Source organism: Bos mutus, chromosome 11 (assembly GCF_027580195.1).
Source record: "Bos mutus isolate GX-2022 chromosome 11, NWIPB_WYAK_1.1, whole genome shotgun sequence".
NCBI lineage: Eukaryota > Metazoa > Chordata > Mammalia > Artiodactyla > Bovidae > Bos > Bos mutus.
The window spans coordinates 68,809,589-68,833,310 of record NC_091627.1 but is presented as its reverse complement, the minus strand read 5'-3'; the positions used below and the strand labels follow the sequence as shown (position 1 = coordinate 68,833,310).

The 23,722-nt window shown below is 40.6% G+C and overlaps 1 protein-coding gene across 4 annotated transcripts in view; it reads right to left on the bottom strand.

The window, feature by feature from the left end:
• Positions 1-17,444: 17,444 nt before the first annotated feature.
• Positions 17,445-23,722, bottom strand: part of CLHC1 (clathrin heavy chain linker domain containing 1) — a 34,592-nt gene continuing 28,314 nt past the window's right edge. For all 4 annotated transcript variants that reach the window (XM_005889474.2, XM_005889473.3, XM_070379562.1 and 1 more), the window contains 3 exons: positions 22,682-22,884; positions 19,115-19,294; positions 17,445-17,777 (listed from right to left, as the gene is read on the bottom strand). In XM_005889474.2, coding sequence (XP_005889536.1) covers positions 17,581-17,777; positions 19,115-19,294; positions 22,682-22,884 — 580 coding nt within the window. In that variant the 3' untranslated portion in view covers positions 17,445-17,580. The remainder of the gene's footprint in view (positions 17,778-19,114; positions 19,295-22,681; positions 22,885-23,722) is intronic.

Here is a 23,722-nt window from a genome sequence, read left to right as displayed (position 1 = left end):
GTGGTAGTTTGAACATTCTTTGGCATTGCCTTTCTTTGGGATTGGAATGAAAACTGACCTTTTCCAGTCCTGTAGCCATTGCTGAGTTTTCCAAATTTGCTGGCATATTGAGTGCATTTGAAATATCTTTGCATATCTTTTAGCATTTGAAATAGCTCAACTGAAATTCCATCACCTCCACTAGTTTTGTTCGTAGTGATGCTTTCTGAGGCCCACTTAACTTCACATTCCAGGATGTCTGGCTCTAGGTCAGTGATCACACTATCGTGATTATCTGGGTCGTGAAGATCTTTTGTACAGTTCTTCTGTGTATTCTTGCCACCTCTTCTTAATATCTTGTGCTTCTGTTAGGGCCATACCATTTCTATCCTTTATTGTGCCCATCTTTGCATGAAATGTTCTCTTGGTATCTCTAATTTTCTTGAAGAGATCGCTAGTCTTTCCCATTCTATTGTTTTCCTTTATTTCTTTGCATTGATCACTGAGGAAGGCTTTCTTATCTCTCCTTGCTATTCTTTGGAACTCTGCATTCAGATGGGTATATCTTTCCTTTTCTCCTTTGCCTTTAGCTTCTTTTCTTTTCACAGCCATTTGTAAGGCCTCCTTAGACAGCCATTTTGCCTTTTTGCATTTCTTTTTCCTGTGGATGGTCTTGATCACTGCCTTCTGTACAATGTCACAAACCTCCATCCATAGCTCTTCAGGCACTCTATCAAATCTAATCCCTTGAATCTATTGGTCACTTCCACTGTATAATCGTAAGGGATTTGATTTAGGTCATACCTGAATGGTCTAGTGGTTTTCCCTACTTTCTTCAATTTAACTCTGAATTTGGCAATAAGGAGTTCATGATCCGAGCCACAGTCAGCCTCCGGTCTTGTTTTTGTTGACTATATAGAGCTTCTCCATCTTTGGCTGCAAAGAATATAATTAATCTGATTTCGGTGCTGACCATCTGGTGATGTCCATGTGTAGAGTCTTCTCTTGTGTTGTTGGAAGAGGGTATTTGCTATGACCAGTGCATTCTCTTGGCAGAACTCTATTAGCCTTTTCTCTGCTTCATTCTGTACTCCTAGGCCAAATTTGCCTGTTACTCCAGATATTTCTTGACTTCCTTCTTTTGCATTCCAGTCCTCTATAATGAAAAGGACATCTTTTTTTGGGTATTACTTCTAGAAGGTCTTGTAGGTCTTCATAGACTTATTCAACTTCAACTTCTTCAGCATTACTGGTCGGGGCATGGTCTTGGATTACTGTGATACTGAATGGTTTGCTTTGGAAACGAACAGAGATCATTCTGTCGTTTTTGAGATTGCATCCAAGTACTGCATTTCAGACTCTTCTGTTGACTATGATGGCTACTCCATTTCTTCTAAGGGATTCTTGCCCACAGTAGTAGATATAATGGTCATCTGAGTTAAATTCACCCATTCCAGTCCATTTTAGTTTGCTGATTCCCATAATGTCGACGTTCACTCTTGCCGTCTCCTGTTTGACCATTTCCAATTTGCCTTGATTTACGGACCTAACATTACAGGTCCCTATGCAATATTGTTCTTTATAGCATCAGACCTTGCTTCTATCACCAGTCACATCCACAACTGGGTGTTGTTTTTGCTTTGGCTCCATCTCTTCATTCTTTTTGGAGTTATTTCTCCACTGATCTCCAGTAGCATATTGGGCACCTACCGACCTGGGGAGTTCATCTTTCAGTGTCCTATCTTTTTGCCTTTTCGTACTGTTCATGGCATTCTCAAGGCAAGAATACTGAAGCAGTTTGCCATTCCTTTCTCCAGTGGACCATGTTTTGTCAGAACTCTCCATGACCTGCCGTCTTCAGTGGCCCTACATGGCATGGCTCATAGTTTCACTGAGTTAGACAAGGCTGTGGTCCATGTAATCAGACTGGTTAGTTTTCTGTGATTGTGGTTTTCAGTCTGTCTGCCCTCTGATGGAGAAGGATAAGAGGCTTACGGAAGCCTCCTGATGGGAGAGACTGACTGAGGGGGAAACTGGGTCTTGTTCTGATGGGTGGGGCTGTGCTCAGTGTATCTTTAATCCAATTTTCTGTTGATGAGGGTGGGGTGGGGGGAGTGCTGGGGGGTTGGGGGGGGGACCGGGGAGGGGAGGGGCGCGGGCGCTGTGTTCCCTCCCTCTTATTTGCCCTGAGGCCAAACTATGGTGGAGGTAATGAAGATAATGGCAACCTTCTTCAAAAGGTCCCATGCATGCACTGCTACACTCAACCCCCCAACCCTGCTGCAGGCCACTGCCGACACACGCCACCGCTGGAGACTTCTGGACACTCATGGGCAAGTCTGGGTCAGTCTCTTGTGGGGTCACTGCTCCTTTCTCCTGGGTCCTGGTGCACACAAGGTTTTGTTTGTGCCCTCCCAGAGTCTGTTTCCCAGTCCTGTGTAAGTTCTGGCAGCTCTATGGTCGGGTTAACGGCGACCTCCTCCAAGAGGGCTTAGCCACACCCAGGTCTACTGCACCCAGAGTCCCTGCCCCTGCAGCAGTCCACTGCTGACCCATACCTCTGCAGGAGAAACTCAAACACAGTTTTGTATTAGTCTCTGTGGGGTCTCTGGGTTCCGCTGTGCACAAGGTTTTTTTGAGCCTCTGAGCATCTCTAGTGGGTATGGGGTTTGATTCTAAATGTGATTTTGCCCCTCCTACCATCTTGCTGGGGCTTCTCCTTTGCCCTTAGATGTGGGGTATCTCCTCAAAGTCGCTCTAGTGCCCCACAGCCAGATTACCTTACAGTAAAGTAGACCCAGTGTCAGTGTCTGCTGCCCCCACGTGCTGGAAGGTCACCCACTCCAGCTTGCACAGAGAACTGCCCCCCACCTCAACCCTCTGGCAGGGAGGCAGAACTACCAGGAGGAAGATTCCTGGCTCTGAGGAGTAAGAGACAGAGCACAGGCCTTGTACCTCTGGACCCCAGACACCCACCCGCTCAGAACCCACCAGCTCTGGCCTTTCCCTCTCTTGGAACTGGCCTGACCTTTCTGCAAATCACTGTCACTGCCTGCAGCAACCCACAAGATCCTCTCCCCGAAAGGGCTGCCTAGTGAGCAGAAGACAACCTTCTTATTGTTGGGAAACATTCAGGGTAAAAAGCATAGGTTACAAAGTCTGAAGAAGGAGGGAAGATTGTTCACAGGCACTGTCCCAGGGATTCCTTCCTAATTGACCCTGAGAATCCTTTTGGCCTCAAGCTCCTGATGGGCGTCAACCCACTTCCCTCCTGTTGGCTCACCAGCCCAGACACAGCGTCGGGCATGCAAGTGCCACTGTGCCCACAAGCCCTGGTATTCTGAAGAGCCCCGGGCTCAGCCTGTTTTAGAGTAATTTTGAAGATGAAGTGAGATAACATGTAAGAAACACAGGTAATGTAGCCATGTGGTAGCCAGCTTAGTTGTCACTGTGCTAGATTTTTTCCATTTGACTCACCTCCATGTATTCTCAGCTCCAGGAGCTGACCCTTGAGGAAAGTGCCATTGTGAGCACCCTCGCTGGCTGGCTTCTGCTTTTGTCAGCAGGAATCGGGAGAAATGGGCAAGGATTTCTTCTCCACTCCCTCCCTGTTCTGGAGCCCCATCTCTGGAAGCCCTTCCTCATAGCTGCAGTCCTGCCAGGTCAGGCACTGAGACTTCCTCCTGCTCTTTGCCCTTACAGAAGTAATGGCGCCCCCTGACACAAGTCTTCAGGTACCACACAATGCTCCTTATCTGTTTCCCTCATGCTCACTGCTGTCGATCCTTTTTATTAGTCTTTCTATTTGAACCACCTGGGATAAATTCTGTTTTCCTGGCAGGCCCCTGACTGATAAACTTATAGACATCTACATCTGTGTCTAGTCAGCTGAAGTGGCCCGCCTTGGCCTCACTGGTCACTGAGAGCAGAGGAAGACAGTGTCCAGTGTTGGTTAACAGAATCTGCAGTGCAGAGCTTCCAAACCCCAGCAATGCCAGCTGGCCCCTCCTTCCTCTGCTTCTTTCTAGTGGCCTAGCTGCACTTTCTTATAAGGCAGCTCAGCGTGGGCTGCCAGTAGTCCGACATCAGAATGGAAGAATACAGAGGCCTCAGAGGTTCTGCATTTTCTGGAATCTAATGATTCTGCTGACCCTCTGGTGTTTGGCAATTGCTATTTCAATTTCAAGATGCTTAAATCACGTCTTTGTTCTTTCCACTGTGTAACTAGGACGCTCTATGAGTCTGGAGCAATTGCTGTCTGGGGTAGGCGTTTTTACTGGGGGGAGTGGATTACTTAAGGCTGTTTTGTTTTGTTTTCCTTGTTCTGGAGGAGTCAGACCATGAGCTTGAAAGAGTGTCAAGTTTGTTTGGGGCTTTTCTCCTATAGGAGGTCCACAGCTTTCTTCAAATGGTGCTTCTTCTGTCCATCTGTTTCTAGCATTACTTCCTTGTTTCAGGGTGGGTGTCTGGGAGCTCCAAGGCCTCGCCTCCTCTTTTGTATTTACCTCCCTCCAGCTTCCGGGTAGTTGCAAGCTTGTCTGCCAAATTCACTCATGATATATGTATTTACTGAAGGCCTGCCTATTGCCAGGGAGACTCTGGGCACAGGAAAACAATGGTGACCAAACACTGTCCCTGCCCTTCAGGACCTCATTGTCTAGCAAGAAGGGAATACAAGGGAAGCTCAGGGAATTACCAGGAGCACCAGAGGGGGAGAGCTGTGGGGGGTCAGGCTGGGCTCTGCCTCCTCACTGTCAGCGTTCTAAGGCCGGGATCAGGTTCACAGCTAGCTCATTTTCCACACCTCAGAGGAAATGTGCTTCATAAATAAGTAACCACACCTGCTACTATGCAAATAAGCTCAGCTCTGCTCTTGAACAGCCAGGTTCACATTTCCACTAGCCTTTTCTCTCCAGCTTCCACATTCTGTGCTGTTATTTATCACAGTCTTTAGTTACTGAATGAGACAGCCAACCTCAAAAAGAAAGGACCATTTGAAGCTCCTTTACAAACATCTATTTCTGCTTTATTGACTATGCCAAAGCCTTTGACTGTGTGGATCACAATAAACTATGGAAAATTCTGAAAGAGATGGGAATACCAGACCACCTGATCTGCCTCTTGAGAAATTTCTGTGCAGGTCAGGAAGCAACAGTTAGAACTGGACATGGAACAACAGACTGGTTCCAAATAGGAAAAGGAGTATGTCAAGGCTGTATATTGTCACGCTGTTTATTTAACTTATATGCAGAGTACATCATGAGAAACGCTGGACTGGAAGAAACACAAGCTGGAATCAAGATTGCTGGGAGAAATATCAATCACCTCAGATATGCAGATGACACCACCCTTATGGCAGAAAGTGAAGAGGAACTAAAAAGCCTCTTGATGAAAGTGAAAGTGGAGAGTGAAAAAGTGGGCTTAAAGCTCAACATTCAGAAAATGAAGATCATGGCATCCAGTCCCATCACTTCATGGCAAATAAGATGGGGAAACAGTGGAAACAGTGTCTGACTTTATTTTGGGGGGCTCCAAAATCACTGCAGATGGTGACTGCAGCCATGAAATTAAAAGACGCTTACTCCTTGGAAGGAAAGTTATGACCAACCTAGATAGCATATTCAAAAGCAGAGACATTACTCTGCCAACAAAGGTTCGTCTAGTCAAGGCTATGGTTTTTCCAGTGGTCATGTATGGATGTGAGAGTTGGACTGTGAAGAAGGCTGAGCGCTGAAGAATTGATGCTTTTGAACTGTGATGTTGGAGAAGACTCTTGAGAGTCCCTTGGACTGCAAGGAGATCCAACCAGTCCATTCTGAAGGAGATCAGCCCTGGGATTTCTTTGGAAGGAATGATGCTAAAGCTGAAACTCCAGTACTTTGGGCACCTCATGCTAAGAGTTGACTCATTGGAAAAGACTCTGATGCTGGGAGGGATTGGGGGCAAGAGGAGAAGGCGATGACAGAGGGTGAGATGGCTGGATGGCATCACTGAGTCGATGGACGTGAGTCTGAGTGAACTCCAGGAGTTGGTGATGGACAGGGAGGCCTGGCATGCTGCAATTCATGGGGTCGCAAAGAGTCGGACACGACTGAGTGACTGATCTGATCTGATGTTCCTGGGTTCCCTTCAGGGGCCAATGGTTACCCTGGCCCAGTCTCATGCAAAAAAAAAACAACAAAAGACAAAGACTGCAGAAAATGCCGACTCCACTAAGATTAAGAAAAGGGTGGGGAGCGGCGGGGGGAGGGTTGGGAAACAGTAGAGTAAATTCAGCAGGAAACCACTCTTGCCCCAGTGGACTCCCTGAGCATTTCAGATGCAACTCAAGTCCTGACTCACCTTCACTGGCCTCACAGGAGAGCCTCACAGAGGCTAAGGACGGCCAGAAGATGGGCTGCTAAGAATTTTCTGGTTTCAGTTCAGGCTGCTTTCCAAAATTATCTGGGGAGTCTAAGCTTTTACTCTCCCAGCCATTTCAGGTTATGCCATAACTAATTCACACATCTTGCATTTATTTGGGAAAGGAGGCACCAATCTTCTATGTGGGTGGGATAGGAAGTGAAGACTAGGGAATCTAGTACCCCCTTTCGTTCCCATTTTCCTTTGTGAAAACCCTTCAAATCAAAAAGTCATTGAATGTTGGAGGTGAAAAAAGATGTTGGGGATCACTTGGTCCAGTGGCCTGTCCTCATTTCAGACAGCTAATGGAGAAAACAGGCTGTGATCAAAGTCCCACAAGCTAGGGGCTGAGCTGACCCAGGCTCCAGGCCAGCTGCACTACTGCCCTGGGAATTCACGCACACGGTATTGGCAGAGGGTAGAGGGGGAATGTGTGGCCATTAGGGGAATAATGGAAAAACTCTGAGGAGGACGAAATCAGCTGATACTCAGCTTGTCATCCAAGCTGGCTGTCACGAGGCTCAAATTGGAAGCAGGTGAATCTGCCTGATGAGAGTTGAAAGAGGGAAGTGGGGAAGAGCAGGAAGCAGGGAGGGGCAGAGAGAGGAAAGAATACATTTCAGAATCAACAGAATCTGTGACTCTCTGTACTAACTAGGGTGACAAGGGTTGGATAGGAACAAGAGTAAGGGACATATGTTCCTGCAGGAGGGAAAATGCTTCTTATATAATAAGGGCAAAAGTAATCTTAAATGCGAGTAGAAGGTAGGGAAAGCTGCCTGTGGTTAACATGGGGATGCACCCCTAGGTCCCCTTTCCTGAATGGAGGGTTTACTCCCTCACGTGGTGGAAATGCTGCTGGAAGGAGACCCCCCCCCAGCTGTCAGCCTCCTTTGGGGAATGCCTGAGCTAAAGGAAGCTGCTCTGCCCAAGGTCATGCTTTTTCTTCAGTGGCTGCCACTTCTTCAGTGGCCCAACCCTCTTGCCCCAACTGGGGACACCTGAGAGGGGCCAGCGCAGCCTCAGAGCTTTCCAGGTAGTCAGCTGAGTTCTCTGTTGGGGTTGCTTCAAAGCTTACCTTCTCCCTCAGCCTGATCCTACTTCCTCCCCTTCCCTTCCACAGCATTGATACCAAGAGCGCCCTCTAGAAAACAGCCTGCACACAAATCTTCATCTCAGACTCAGCTTGTGTGCTAAGTAGCTGAGTCGTATCCCACTCTTTGCAACCCCATGGACTGCAGCCTGCCAGGCTCCTGTGTCCATGGGATTCTCCAGGCAAGAATACTGGAGTGGGTTGCCATTTCCTTCTCCAGGGGATCTTCCCGACCCAGGGATCAAACCCGCACCTCCTGCAGCTCCTACATTGCAGGCAGACTCTTTACCATCTGAGGCACTAGAGAAGCCCCCAGAATTAGCCTGAGGGAACCCAAATGGCAACACTGCATATCTAAGTAAAACACACAGGGTGCCACTGAAGGCAGAGATAAAACTCTGTGAAGTTGGTCAAGTAACTCCCACCTGTGAAAGCATATGGATTTGGAGATGCAGTTAAGGCTCTGTCTAGGTGACAGATTGTCATCTCACCGCCATTCAAATCCTGGAGCAATGAGACAGAACAGGCCATTCCTTCCCTTGCAGGGCCACACCCTACCTGAGCCAACCAGACAGAATCAAGTTCAGGTAATTCTTAAACACCTTTAAAGAAGATTCCAGAACCACTCTTATAGCTGGCACCCCATGTAAAGCTGAGAAACCTTAATTATCAGAAATGTTCCCCTACAATAAATTTAAATTCTTCATACCCTGTAGGTTTTCTTTTTGCTCTCTTAGGCAGAGGTAGAAAACATAAGCTTGTTTAGTGACAATTCATGATTCACCTTCAATCTCTTCTTCAAGGTGAACAATCCTATTTCCACTGTTTTTTTTCTTTTTGCAAACAGTTATACTTTTCATCCTGTCACCATGTCTGTGGCTTTCTTTAATGGCCATAAAGAAATCTCTCTCAAATCTCAGTCAATTCAATGGTTTTGTCCATTTCTCTTCTCTTAGAGTTAGCTTTATCATCCTGCATGGCAAACAGCAAAATAATAAGGCACCATCAACAAGCCAACAAGGGCACTGTCCTTGGTTTCTACTCTTCAAAGTCAGCATTCCCACAGCCTGAAAACATAACAGGGCTTCTAACTGAAGAGGTGGGAAGCAAAAAGGATAAACTTGAGGCTGCACAATTCCCAAGAACAGAGAAGCTACTGTGCCCCCCAGATAACTGAAGTAGGGTGGTATTCTGCAGAACTTGCCAGGGGCAGGCAGCTCAGGTTCTGGGGTTGTGTGCTGCTGCCTATGAGAGAAATTGAGGCACCTCAGTTATTTATTTCTTGCCAAGAATCCTTGAAATATTTATATTTCTGAGTTATGAACTGAAAGTGAGATAAGCCCTATTTTATTTGCTTGTTTTCCTGCACTTATCTCAGGATGTTTCCTGGATCCGTGTGGTAAAATAACGATTTAGGTAGGGGAAAGAAATAAAGGAAGTACATTCAATTATTTGGCTATCTTTGACCCACAGAATAATCATTATGTTTTACTGTGGATTGGTAGGGTTTTTACACTAATTAGGAAAATTTACACCAGTGGTTTTAATGACATGGCAAGGCCCGGAGACATTTCTGCTTGACCCCGCTAGTTGTGGCGCAGGGGGTGGGGAAGCAGGGCGCGCTACCGCCATCTAGTGGATAAAGGCCAGAATGCCGCTAAACACCCTACAGGGCAAGGACAGCCTCACACAACAAAGAATTATCTGTCTTAAATGTTTTGTTTTGGTTTGGTTTGGGCTGTGCTGGGTTTTCATTGCTGCACAGGCTTTTCTCTAGTTGTGGCGAACGGGAGGTTACTCTCTAGTTGTGGTGCACGGGCTTCTCACTGCGGTGGCTTCTCTTGTTGCAGAGCACAGAGGCTAGTTTGTGTGCCAAGCAGTTGTGGTGCTAAGGCTTAGTTGCTTTATCTTCCCAGACCAGGGATTGAACCCAAGTCTAATGCATTGGCAGGTGGATTCTTTACCACTGAGCCACAGGGAAGCACCTGCCTAAAATGTTATAGTTCTGCGATTGAGAAAGTCTGACTTACAAATAATTTCATGTCCATGTACCCACATCTTCAGGAAGCTTCGAGCACTGCTGATTTTCCTACTCTTCATACTCAGTGGGCCTGGGAAAATTACAAGCTGCTTGACTGACAATGCACTGTCTTATTTTTGATGGAGGCAGAGCTGAGGATCAAAGACAAGTGAAACCCAAATGTGAAGTGAAAGCAAGCTGACCTTGGCTCACGGGTTCCCTTCAAAAGCAATTATATACTTCATGTGTAGGAATCTGTGAGCAGAAGAGCTGGAGCTAGTGGTGAAGAACCTGCCTGCCAATGCAGGAAATGTAAGAAATGCGGGCTTGATCCCTGGATCACGAAGATCCCCTGGAGGAGGGCATGGCCACTTCAGTAATCTCACCTGGAGAATCCCATGAACAGAGGAGGCTGGTGGGCTACAGTCCAAAGGGTCACAAGGAGTTGGACACAACTGAGTGACTGAGTACAGCACAGCATAGCACACATGAGCAGAGGGCTGATAAGAAAATAACAAGGAATTCTTATAATTACTTCCTAGATCAGGGTTTTGTTTACAGGCACAAAGACATGGCTTTTGTTTTCAACTCTGTCATAATCTCATCCCCAAACTCTGAATCAAGGATTGAATATGGTGTAAGCACAATAACCAGGTACTCTCTTCAGTTGGTTTTGAAACCACTTCAGTGATTTTAAGAAAACAGACTTTCTACAATCTGGCAGTAAATTGACCAGCTTGGGATATTTTTGCATATACATTTCTTACTTTTCTGAAGAAAAGACTGGTATGCCAGAATTTTTCAAAGCTAAAATTATGGTATAAGCAACAACTCTGTAGGCAGCCTGTGCTTCAACATGCAAAAGCAGAAACAGGAAAGTCAGCCAGGCTAGGAGGGCCTGGTCAAGCATATGACACTGTGGGATCACTGAATGACAGGCAGGATCCACTACAATACTGCCTTTGAAATGCCTTGCCAAGCAATCTTATGTCTAGAAAATAAAGCCCTCAACTCCAGGCCTGAACTCACCCCACTCATCCCACTCTCATCCCTACATCAACTGAAAAGCTCAAAAAGAGAAAAAGTGCTAGAATTTAAAACATTTTAATGTAGAATAATTTTTTTTTTAAGGGCAATCTCCTTAAGAATACAAATCCCCTGGGAACAGTCCTCAAGGAGGCTTCTGGGAAGCTGGCTGACCAGGGAGCACAAGGAATCTGTCTCCCCACCTAGATGACAATTGCAGAATCTATCTGACATAACTATTCTGGGACTCTGGAGTCTACTGAAGGCTTGCAACTTCCAGGGGAAGGGTTGGACAGTAAAGTGCAATTGATTTCAGTCAATTTTAGCTCTTAGTACAGTAGCAGCTACCCATTCCACACCCCTAGTCCCATGGCAGGCAGCTGTGCACCTGTTCCTGCAGCACCTGCAGATAGCTTGCAGAAGCCATGTTGGGCAAGAAGAACCCTGTCTTCCAAATACAGGGTGCTCTGAACTCTGACTGCCACTCACTAGTTGAGCTCAATAAACAGGCCTTTGACTATTATTGTTTCACCTCCCTCCATTGTTGCAAGTCCCTCCCTGCTCCAGCTGAAGTGACTTCCAGGGGATTTAAAGGCCCAAAACTCATTCTTTTCCTCCTTCCATTTTTTTCTTTTTCCTTTTTTGAAGGACAGTTACAAAAGAGTAGGACATTCAAAAGCAACTCCATATATAGTGGAAGTTAGAAAGTCATTGTGCACACTAAGGCATGGGCTCAGAAAAGATGTGAGAAGACTGTAAGTTTACACCTCAAACAGATCTCTGGCATAGAGATGGCCTATAACAATTAAAACAGAAAACCCTGGGGACCAGAGAGAAGCTGATTTCCAGGGTCACCAAATTATTAGATTCAAATATCCAGTTTTCAAAAAAAAGCCCACAAGGTATATAAAAGAAATAGAAAAGTATTGCCCATTCAAAGGAAGAAAAAATTCAAGAGAAACTACCCCTGAAAAATAACTGATATCAGGTCTACTAGACAAAAACTTTAAAACAACTGTCTTAAATGTGCAAAAAAAACTAAAGGGAGAGGTGAAGAAAGACAAGAAAATGATGGCTGAGCAAAATGAAAATGCCAATAAAGAGATAGAAAACCTAAAAATAAACGAAAAAGAAATTTTGGAGCTGAAAAGTACAATAATTGAAATAAAAAATTCACTAGAGGGATTCAAAGGCAGATTTCAGCTGCAGATAGAACAATGGAAATACCGAGTCTGAGAAAAAGAAAGGAAAAAAAAAAAAAAAACTGAAGAAGGAAAAACAGAGCCTAAGGGACCTATGGGACACCATTAAGGGGACCAAAATATGCATTGTGGAAATCCCAAAGAGAGAGAGAAAAGAGCAGAGAAAATATCTGATGAAATAATGGTTGAAAACTCCCCAAATTTGATGAAAGACATGAAATAAACATCCAAAAAGTTCAAAGACCTCCAAACAAGATGAACTCAAAGAGACACACACTGAGACATTATAATCAAACTTTCAAAAGACAAAAACAAAGAATCTTGAAAACAGCAAGAAAGAAGTGATTCATCAAATACAAGGGAACTTCAATTTGACTATAAGACGACTTCTCATCAGAAACAAGCTTTGGAGCTCAGAGGCAGTGCTATTCAAAATGCTAAAAACAAAAACAAAAACAAAAACAAAACTGTCAAGCAAGAATTCTAGATCCAGAAAAACTGTTCTTCAAGAGTGAGGAAGAAATTAAGACACAGTGAGGGAGAAATTAAGATATTCTCAGATAAATGAAAGTGGATGGAATTTGTTACTAGCACAGTGTCTGGCACATAGAGAACACTTTAAAAATATTTCTCTTCAAACATGGTAGGCAGAGATGCCTTGTATAAAAATGAAAATGCCATGGGAGATGAATAGGTAAAGCACAGAGGAATTTTAGGGCAGTGAAACTATTGTGTCTGATACTATAATGGTAGATACATGTCATTACAAACTTGTCCAAACCCACAGTACGTACACCACCAAGAGTGAACCCTAATGTAAACTATGGACTTTGGGTGATAATGATATAGAACTGTAGGCTCATCAACTGTAACAAATGTACCACTCTGGTATGCAGGGGTGTTGATGACAAGAGAGGCTGTTCATATGTAGGGAAAGGGGGTATATGGGAAATCTCTGTTTGTTCTGCTCAATATTGCTTTGAACCTACAGCTGCAAAAAAAAAAAAAAATCTACTTTTTAAAGTCATGTGTTTAGAAAAATATGATGGATTTTGGCTATTTCTAACCCAATGGAAAATTTCTATTATAGCTATTTCATTACAGCTGTCAGAGAACAATGTCATAAATCAAACATTAATGCAGTACTGACCCAAAAAACTAGAGCTACTAATATGACCTAATACCTATTAATATGCAACCTAAAAAACAAAGCAGGAATCCAATAGAAATGCACACATGTGTTCATGTACAAGACATGTACAAAATGTTTATGAAAGTACTATTTGTATGTCCCATGCTAAAAACAATGTAAATGCCCATCTAGGTAGAATTGTGGTGTATTTATTCAATGGAATAATAAAGAGCTATGAGAATAAACAAATTTACATGACATGGATGAATACCATAAAAATAAATACATTTTGATTTCACTTACCTAAAAGTCAGTAAGAGGCAAAACTCATCTGAGGTATAAGAAGTCAGGCATGGCTGTCTCTGGGAGGGGGACAGTAATGACTGAAAGGGGGCTTCTAGGATTCCAGGGGTGTTGTTTCTTCATCTGGGAGTTGGTTACACAAATATGTTGACTTCATGAAAAATTATTGTACTCTACAGTCAAAACTGTGCAATTTTTAGAATGTATTATTATATATATATATAGTTATCAATCAAATTTACCAATAAAATAAAGCAAGAGTAAAGCTAATTCACAAAATTGGTACTAAATATGAAAGATTCCAGGTCCAGCCTGAAATTTATTCATTGAACTACTTATTGAAATTTACTCTGTAGCCAATGCTGTGTTTGATTTGGTGATATAATGGTAACTGTTACGGGTTGAATCATATGTGTCCTCCCAAAATTATTATGTTGCAGCCCTAATCCCAGTACCTTAAGATGTGACCTTACTTGGAGATAGGGTCTTTACAGAGTTAAAATGAGGTCATTAGGGTGGGCCCAAATCTCGTATGACTGGTGTACATACAAGGAAATTTGGACACAGACAGAGGGAAGATGACATTAGAAATATAGAGAAGGTGGTCACCTATAAGCCGTAGAGAGAGGCAAAGTCCTAGAGCCAATCATTCCCTTACAATCCTCTAAAGGAACCAACCCTGCCAACACCTTATCCCAGACTTCTGGCCTCCAGTACTGTGAGCAATAAATCTGTGTGGTTAAGCCATTCAGTTTGTGGTACTTTGTTTCAGCAACTCTAGAAAACTAACACAGTATCCTTCCCCATTTTCCACACCCTCAAAATGCTCTGTCCTTGCCATCAATAAAAAGTACTATCCCTGACTGTAACCATGATAATGGCAATAAAGGACAGCCTAGAAAAAAGAAACATGGCATAATTAAGGAAGTCATAAAAGGCTTCCCTGAGGACTTTTTAACCAAGGTAAGACTGGAATTAAATTCTTAACTAGGTAAAAAAGAAAGGGATGAACCTTCCAGGTAGAAGCAGCAGCATATTTTCAAGCCCCTTACAAGAACAGGCTTCCCTGGTGGCTCAGACAGTAAAAGAATCTGCGCACAATGCAGAAGACCTGGGTTCTATCCCTGGGTCGAGAAGAGCGCCTGGAGAACAGAATGGCAACCCACTCTAGCATTCTTGCTTGGAGAATCCCATGGGCAGAGGATCCTGGAGGGCTTCCCAGGTGGCACGCTAAAGCACCTGCCTGCCAATGCAGGAGACCTAAGAGACATAGGTTCAATTCCTGGGTCAGGAAGATCCCCTGGAAAAAGAAATGGCAACCCACTCCAGTATTCTTGCCTGGAGAATCCCATGGACAGAGGAGCCTGGTGGGCTACAGTCCATGGGGTCACAAAGAGTCAGACACGACTGAAAGCAATTTAGCACTAGCACTAGCAGTATCACCTACGCGCATCCTTGCCAATGTAGTTGAACCTAAATCTAGTTAAGTCTTTACAGCTAACTTCCATTTACAGGAAATATAGGAAAAAGAAAATCAAGTTAAATAATACCAAAAGGAAGTAATCAGACAAATCTAGAACGTGGAACATTGCCAATAACAAACAAGCCAGTCTAATCAGTCAATGGCAAGAGAGGAAAAAAGAGAGGAAGGAAGAATATATGCAGAGACACAACAATAGAATGCATGAACCTTGTTTAGATCCTAATTGGAACAGCTCAACGGTAAAAAGTCACGTTTAAGCAACTGGTGAAATCTGAATATAGACTGGATATTAGATAATACTAAGGAATTATTGTTATTTTTACAATATGCAGTCTCTTCCCATTGTAGCTGTAATCTTGACAACAGAGACCATACATAAAATAGGTATTCAGAAGGTGTTATTGACAGTGATGTTGACTCTTGATACTTACAATTTAGGCAGAGGTCAAAAGCACTGGAAAATCATTATTCCTTTATGGAATTACTGAAGTTTTGAGTTGTAAATGACAAAAGGAATTATCTAGTTGAAATAAATTCAAGAGGAAAAAGACACAAAGCTAGATAGATCATGGTAGAGCCGGTCTACAACATGGGCTCCTATGCCATGACGTTCATGTTATACTTCTTTCAGGGCAGCTTACAGGGAGGTTCTCACAGCTTCCAGTCCTGTACAGTTCACAGCTCAACTCTTTGTCCTTCCCCTACTTGACTTTATATTCTTGTTCTTCCTCCTAGCTCCATCTCCAGGTGTTTTAATTTAGATTCACTTGACAAATTTCACTTTCCTTGGGAAAACTGCCAAAAGTAATGCTAACAAAGAAGAAGAATAATGAGTGGAGGAAAAGCATTTTGGTTAAAACCAAAGGAAAATTAACAGTAATAACAACAACAGCTGCTGTTTCAAGCTTTTTTCCAGATTTATGTACCTAATCCATCCTACTGGCCTTCATGTATACATTTTCCCCCAAGTCTGTCAATGAATAACATAGTACCTTTCTATCAATCATATACGCCTCAAAGGAAAAAAGGTCTGAAGCCAGAGTACATAAAGAATCAATGCTGTTGAAATACCCTCTCTCCTCCTCTTCCTTTTTTCCATCCTTCATCTTTTATTTTCAAAAATCATAGCTAACATGAAGGACAGAAATAAAAATATTATTAGATATTATTCTTTCAGCACTTCTGTTGGTTTTTAAATTGTGCATATGTATTACTTTAAAAAATATTACATTTTAGAAAACTGAATTATAATTCTCCAGTACTGTGCTTACCAATATATGGAAAATTGAGAACTCAGTCAATACTCTTCTGGATTTATAAGGTAAGCCCAACAACCTTCATATTTGTGTAAACAGATAACTTAATATAGGCAGTAAGGTGTGTTATATGAAATACTCCAAAGAGGGATAATTATACAAGTATAAATGGACAGATATATGGGATTTAGTAAGTATAAACCAGAGGACTATGTGTTTCTGGGACCTATTACATCAAAATAAGGGTTATCTTCTAAGTTCTTTTACTACATAATACACTAAACATACACGTCACTAAACCTTTAGGGGAGGTAAATAGCCCATATTTTACACAGAGTTAGAGGAAGAATTTGAATTTGACTATGAAGCTATCTGATTTCAAGTTTGCCATTCTCTTTTCCAGGAGGTCTCCCCAACCCAGAGATAGAACCCAGGTCTCCTGCATTACAGGCTGATTTTTACCATCTGAGCCACTGGGGAAGCCCATAAAATAAAATGTATATTCAATAATTTAGGAGGGAAATACTTATGCTCTTTTATTCTATCTAATAGCAGCTCATGTTTACCATGTTCCATGATCAAGGCTGACATTCAGCTATCATGCTCCGGTATGGCATAAGGGCTGAAAGCTATTCTGATTAGTTAGGTATCCGTTCTGTTTTGATTGATGCCTATGCCATGCTGATCATTAAATATTTTGAATATCAACACCTGTCCAAGACACAGAACTCTGAGTTTTCAATCAAATACTTAGAGACTTGAAATTATCCAAAACTGCTTTGAATGCCATTTTTCATGCCTACAGGTATCCCAGGTCTATCTATTCGCAAAATTTGGCTATTCTTTCTCTAAATAAGAACATGCTGAAACTCTCATTTTATAGTAGAAGCTTAACACTGCCATTTATAAACACCAGAGCTTGGAAAACATCTTTGAGTCAGTGGTACAAAATTACTATATTTGAGGTTTTCACCAGTGAAAACCTTGAATTGACATCCTGCCTTTAAAGTCAGGCTTATAGCATTTAATGTTTGGGAAATCACCTAACAGACAGGATACTACTACACCTTCCTCAGTTCTTGCTGTTAAATCAGATCACCAGAATGGAGTATATTTAGATATTAACTTATGCCTTTAGTAATACTTAAACTGAGATTTATACAGACTTACGCTCTTGGATTTTTATCCAGTCAATATATGAGAGGGATACATTAGGAGTTTGACACTAGCATATATCCACTATTATATATAAAATAGATAATAAGAACCCTAGCATAGGGAATTATACTCAATATTCTATAATAACCTATATGGGAAAAGAATCTGAAAAAGAATATATAGATGTATAAGTGAATCACTTTGCTATATACCTGAAACTAACACAATGATGTAAATCAACTATACTTCAATAGAAAATAAAAATTAAATTAAAACATTTTTAAAGGAAAAAATAGGAAAATTTTCTAAAAGATTCAATATACAAAATGACCATATTAAAAAAAAAAGAAAGCAAATGTATAAATATTTCAAGGACAAATCTAAACATCATCATAATAAAAGAAGCATGATTTATTTCTAAGACCTTCACACTCCAGATTTATTTATAAGTTATACCAGAATCAGTTTGCCCAACCAATATACATAAAATGTTATACAGGCTCCCTCAACTGGTTAAGATGTAGAACTACCAAAAAACATGCTGCATTAAGTTGACTGTATCATCCTCTTCAGAAATTTCTGTAACCCCAGCTTGAGATCGAAGAACAGACATGATGTCATTAGACAATTGGTCAAAGCCATTCTGTAAACATATATTTGCTACTTCTTGCCACTTTTCTAGGGAGCAAAACGGATCATTTATCAGGAGATGTTCAACTGCATCTGAGGAAATAAAATCCAATATTATAGTACGGCATTCATCTGATAATTCATACTTAGCAATTCTTCAAAAATAAAGAGATATCATTTCAACTCCATTCCTGTTAGATCCAATTCCTTTAAGTGTCATGTGGAGTTCCCAGCTGAGCTCATAGTAAGTACTCAAGTGTTAGTTCTTTCTCCTTCTTTTTCATTAACCTTTCTATGCCTCAATTCAATCCTCCACCATTTCTCACATTCCCTATTCTTCCACTCATCTCCTTCTTGGTAAGGTCAGCAGATGCTGAAGGCTGAGATGTAGGGAACTCAGAAAGTGAAGACTGTGGGACCAGCTTCATTCACAGTCTCTAAAGTACCACTAGGAACTAGCTAACAAATCTGATGGTCAACTTTTTATGATCCTTCACTTTCATAAATGCCCTAATAGTGCTAACCTAAGGATTTAAAAAAATCTCTAGCAAAACCTCCATCCAGCCTCTAGTCAGAGAGATTTTAATGATGAGGCCTCTATAACAAATGTTTTTCTAAAGGAAATAAAAGAAGGATTTAGTTTATTAAGGAAAACTAATGATATTATTTATTTAAAAAAGAAATTGTTTTCATAATTACTTTTTAAAATCAATTACAGTCATCCTCTTTGGGACTATTTATGGAACTCATTCATTTATTACCTTCATTACTTATGATACTTAATGAATCGAGGATCTCTATTTAGCATATTGTAATCACTGTTATTTTATTCCTACCATGATTACTATTTTTCTATCAAATAAAATATTTTAGTTGATATCTGTAATGATAATTTCTAAATTATCTTCCCAAATATGTTTTCATGTAATTTACTCTTCATTCTTTGGCCCCATGTAATAATTTAAAATCAAGGTATCTGCTCAAATTTCTATATTAAATTAGAGAAAGGAAATAAAAAAACTGAGATCTAATTATTCTTGATTGCACAGCAGAGTGAGGTTCAAGGTAAATGCCATTTTACTTTGGCCGTTTGGGAATAAGAAACAAAGTTTGTCTAAATAACATTTAAAGTATATATGAAAATTATTAAATATATGCATGTTAAAATATATAAAGTTTTTAGAGTAGTCATAGCAGTTATAATTATTGTGATGTTCTCCTCAAGCTTCATAAAGAATCTCTCTTCATTCCTCTCAACAAATATACACTATTGCCAACAGAGTATTATTGACATGGTAATCTTTATAAATTCCTAACATGCCAAGAAAGAACTCTGAGGAAGACAGAGTTAACTCAAACATAATAATCTCGAACCTTTCCTTAAATAACGCACTACTATTTCTTCTACAACAAAATTTTACTTCACTTACCTTTCCCACCTTTACTTATTTCTTGAAGTAGCTTAATCCCAACTTTTTTCATGTCTACAGAGAACAGGTGAAGTACAGCAAGACCAAAAGATAAATACGGTGGTTTCCCATTCCATTCTTTAGTGAGACACTGAATCAATTCAATGTTGGGACATGACTTTATTAGCTGCATCAGGTCATCTAAAAGCAAAAATGAAAAACTGTATCTCAACATCCTAATATGATGCTGCTGCTGCTGCTAAGTTGCTTCAGTCGTGTCCGACTCTGTGCGACCCCATAGACGGCAGCCCACCAGGCTCCCCCATCCCTGGGATTCTCCAGGCAAGAACACTGGAGCGGGTTGCCATTTCTTTCTCCAATGCATGAAAAAGGAAAAGTGAAAGTGAAGTCGCTCAGTCATGTCCCCATGGACTCTTCATGACCCCATGGACTGCAGCCCACCTGGCTCCTCCATCCACGGGATTTTCCAGGTAAGAGTACTGGAGTGGGGTGCCACTGCTTTCTCCGCTTAACATGATGAGGGACTAGCTAATGTTTATCTTTGTCAATCAACTCTTCGTTTTCCAATCCTTCCAAAGCTCTCAATGAATTCAACACTACTATCTCCAATCCAAAAAAAAAAAAAAAAAATCCTACTCAGTATAGAAAAAACAAAGGAAAACTACCTAAACAAAGAGTACAAGCAAAAATTTTTCCAAAAATTGTCATGAAAAGAAATGTGGTATTAAAAAAAAGACCAGGTTGACAATCAAGAAACCTGAATTTTAATCATAGCTTGATCAGTCACTTAATCTTTTGGATCTCAGTTTTATTCTATAAATCATTGGTGGGAGGGGGGTAGAGGAGCAGGACAAAAAGAATTTTTCCTTCTAAAAACAGATGCACTATGAGTCAGATTTTCCTTTTGGAACAAAAGACTTTTTTTTAGAAGTACCGCTTTTGTTTTCTTTGATTTGTAAATGTAAATAGAAAGCTGACAGTCTAAATCTGAGAGAGACCATTTTCTTCTCAAACCAGAAAGTATTAACAAACTGAGTATGTCCCCTTACAGCAGAAAGTGAAAAAGAACTAAAGAGACTCTAGATGAAGGTGAAAGAGGAGAGTGGAAAAAGCTGGCTTAAAACTCAACATTCAAAAAACTAAGATCATGGCATCCGGTTCCATCACTTATTGGCAAATAGATGGGAAACAATGGAAACAGTGACAGACTATTTTCTGGGGCTCCAAAATTACTGCAGATGGTGACTGCAGCCATGAAATTAAAATACGCTTGCTCCTTGGAAGAAAAGTTACGACAAACCTAGACAACATATTAAAAAGCAGAGACACTACTTTGCTGACAAAGGTCCATATAGTCATAGCTATAGTTTTTCCAGTAGTCATGTATGGATGTGAGAGCTGGACCATAAAGAAGGGTTAGGGTTAGGCGAAGAATTGATGCTTTTGAATTGTGGTATTGGAGAAGACTCTTAAGAGTTCCTTGGACTGCAAGAAGATCAAACCAGTCAATCCTGGACTGATGCTGAAGGCAAAGTTCCAATACTTTGGCCACCTGATGCAAAGAGCTGACTCATTAGACAAGACCCTGATGCTGGGGAAGATTGAAGGCAGGAGGAGAAGGGGACGACAGAGGATGAGATGGCTGGACAGCATCACCAATTGAATGGACATGAGTTTGAGCAAGCTCTAGGAGCTGGTAATGGACAGGGAAGCCTGGTGTGCTGCAGTTATGAGGTCACAAACAGTCAGACATGACTGAGTGACTGAACAACAGCAACAAATGTCTCCTAAGGCCAAGGATGATACTTTGGAAAGCTGTGGCTATTTGTCACTAAAATGTAAAATAAGCAAAGTAATCTTTCAAACATTGTTTCTACCTTCTAAGCTTAATTTTCCTCAGATTATTATTATCTTATGATGCTGTGCTAAATAAATTCTGAGGATAAGTAACAAGGTTCTATTTACAAAGAAGTATTATTATTTCTTAAATTAGTACAATATACAGTTGTCCCTTGGTGTCCATGGGGTATTGGTTGCAGGACCCCTTGCAGATACCAAAAGCTGAGGATACTCAAGTCTCATATAAAAAGTCTCTAACACAAAATGGCATAGTATTTGCATATAACCTACACACATCCTTCCATATACTTTAAATCATCTCTGGGTTACCTAACACAATGTAAATACTACGTAAATAGTTGTAAATACAATGTATATGTTATGTAAATAATTGCTGGTGCACAGCAAACACAAGTTCTGCTTTGTGGAACTTTCTAGAATTTTTTTCCCCTCAAATATTTTCAATCTAAAGTTCTTTGAATCCACAGATGTGAAACCCAGGAATATGGACAGCTGATTGTGAATTTAATTATTTTCTAGTGTAATGCATTACTAGAAGAACAAGATAATATGAGAATGAGTCAATCATATTTCTATGTACTCATGTTAGGCAAATTTTGCAAGCCAAAAAAGAAGCTTCACATTTCATTCAATAAAAATTCCAAGAGTACTGAAAACTTACATTCCATGTCTAAACCTTGACTAAAATAATTCTAAGGAAAAACAATAAAACAGAAACTGAATCTGTATAATTTAACTATTAAAATAATTATTCATTCAACAAATATTATGTTGTAACTATTCTTGCCAGATTCTGATCCGCTGCTGTGTGTATACAGGAGAATTACTTACCTCTCTGTGCCTTAGCCTCTCTGTGAACACATAGTTATTTTTCATTGATAAAATAGGGGTAATAACAAAACCTAGTTCATAGAGTTAACATAAGGCTTAAGTGAGACAGGGATGTAAAAAGGTGGACTAAGCTATTATTACACTAACTGTATCAGGCATGCTATTACATAATGCATGAAAAAAACTAATAACTTTAAAAACCAGATTCTAAGTAAAAGTTAATTTTTTCTTCAAAAATGATTAGATTCAACAACCATAAAAGATTGTTTATCTGGAAAAAATGTGACCTAAAAGTGCTATATTTTGTTCCATTTTGTGATTTCTTAGAACTGGAGTATATAGCTTGCAAAATCAGGATTGACACAAGCCTAGGGTATAGGGATTTGTCAGGACTGCCTGTACATTAAGGTTAATGCTGAACTGGACTATAGTAAGAGATCAGCTCATTCAACTGGGTCACTCTAAGGGCCTCAATTCTCTCAGATCACTGGTTAGCTGCAACCTAGGTGTTTTAAACTTTTAAAATCAACATTATTTCACTAATTCTAATGCTTATAGTTCAGAAATTATATATGTTAAAAAAAAAAAGAAATTATATACGTTTTTTTTAATTCTTAAATAGCATGGTCCAAATATCTAAAGTTTACTAAATGTCTATGTATTGAGGAAATACATAATGTATTTGAAAGTCTGGCATCAAAGTCAATCAGTTCCAGCTTACCTGTTTTCACTAAAAATTACTCAAGAAATCTACTTACCAGTATATATAAAACAAGTTTTACAATGTAAATCCAAAATATTGCCTAATATTATGGGTGATCTTACAATTGAAGTCCAGAATCTGAACATATACAAATAATAGGCTTTTTCACTCACCAGAAGTAAAATCCTTGAATTGTTGTATGTATTCCATGGCCCCATGAATCTGACCCTGTTTACATAGGCAAAGAAGAGCCTTCTTGTGCAAGCCACATTCACTGTAGATAATCTGAGCTAAAGCCAGACATTTGGCCTTGTTATAAGTATCCTGCTCCCCATAATCAAAAATCACATCCCCAGCCTCCTCAGAAAATGTCAGCCTAGAGCAAGCAGATCAATAGGGCACACGTTAGTGAGTTCTTAATGAATAGATGAGATGAAATATTTGAAAATTCAGCACAGTAGAACTGGATTTTCTATGGTCTGTAAAAATCCCATGTTAGGCAATTGATGAAATTAAACATATTTAAGATTTACTCATAAGAACAAAAACAATCAGCATGTATTCCTTTGGGGGAAGTCATTTTGGTGAAACTGAGCTCAGCTTTTTAAAAAATCTACAAATAAGGTTAAAACTCTCCTGAAAAGACTGGTGGGGTTTAAATTTTCAAGGTAAACAAAAATTCTCTCTTAATTGAGGCTCTCAATGTTCTTAGCTGTTATATAGATTCCAAAACCCTGTAGAATGTAAGAACTTATTAAGTGTTGGTTAAAGACAGTGACAAAGTTTTTAGCTTGAAATTAGCATCACATCTTGTAAGCACTATAAAAAGTGAAACAGAAAGTATGACAGCAGTATTTTGTTTTTTATTGTTGCAGATTTGTAAGAAACAAAGCGGAGGGGCATAAATGAACTTAACTGTGTCTATTAGGGGAGACTAAAGAAGCAGCTCTTTTGAGATCGTTCGACTAAATAGATTTCACTTTCCATCAATTTTAGTGCACCATCTTCAGATACAATTGAAGGAAATCATATGTACTACACAGCAACTCCAGGCAAGAACACTGGAGTGGGCTGTTATTTCCTTCTCCAGGGGATCTTCCTGACATAGGCATTGAACCTGGGTCTCCTGAGTTGCAGGCAGGTTCTTTATCATCTAAGCCACCAGGGAAGACAGAAACTATAAGCATAAGCCAAAAAAGATTTGGATGGACAGG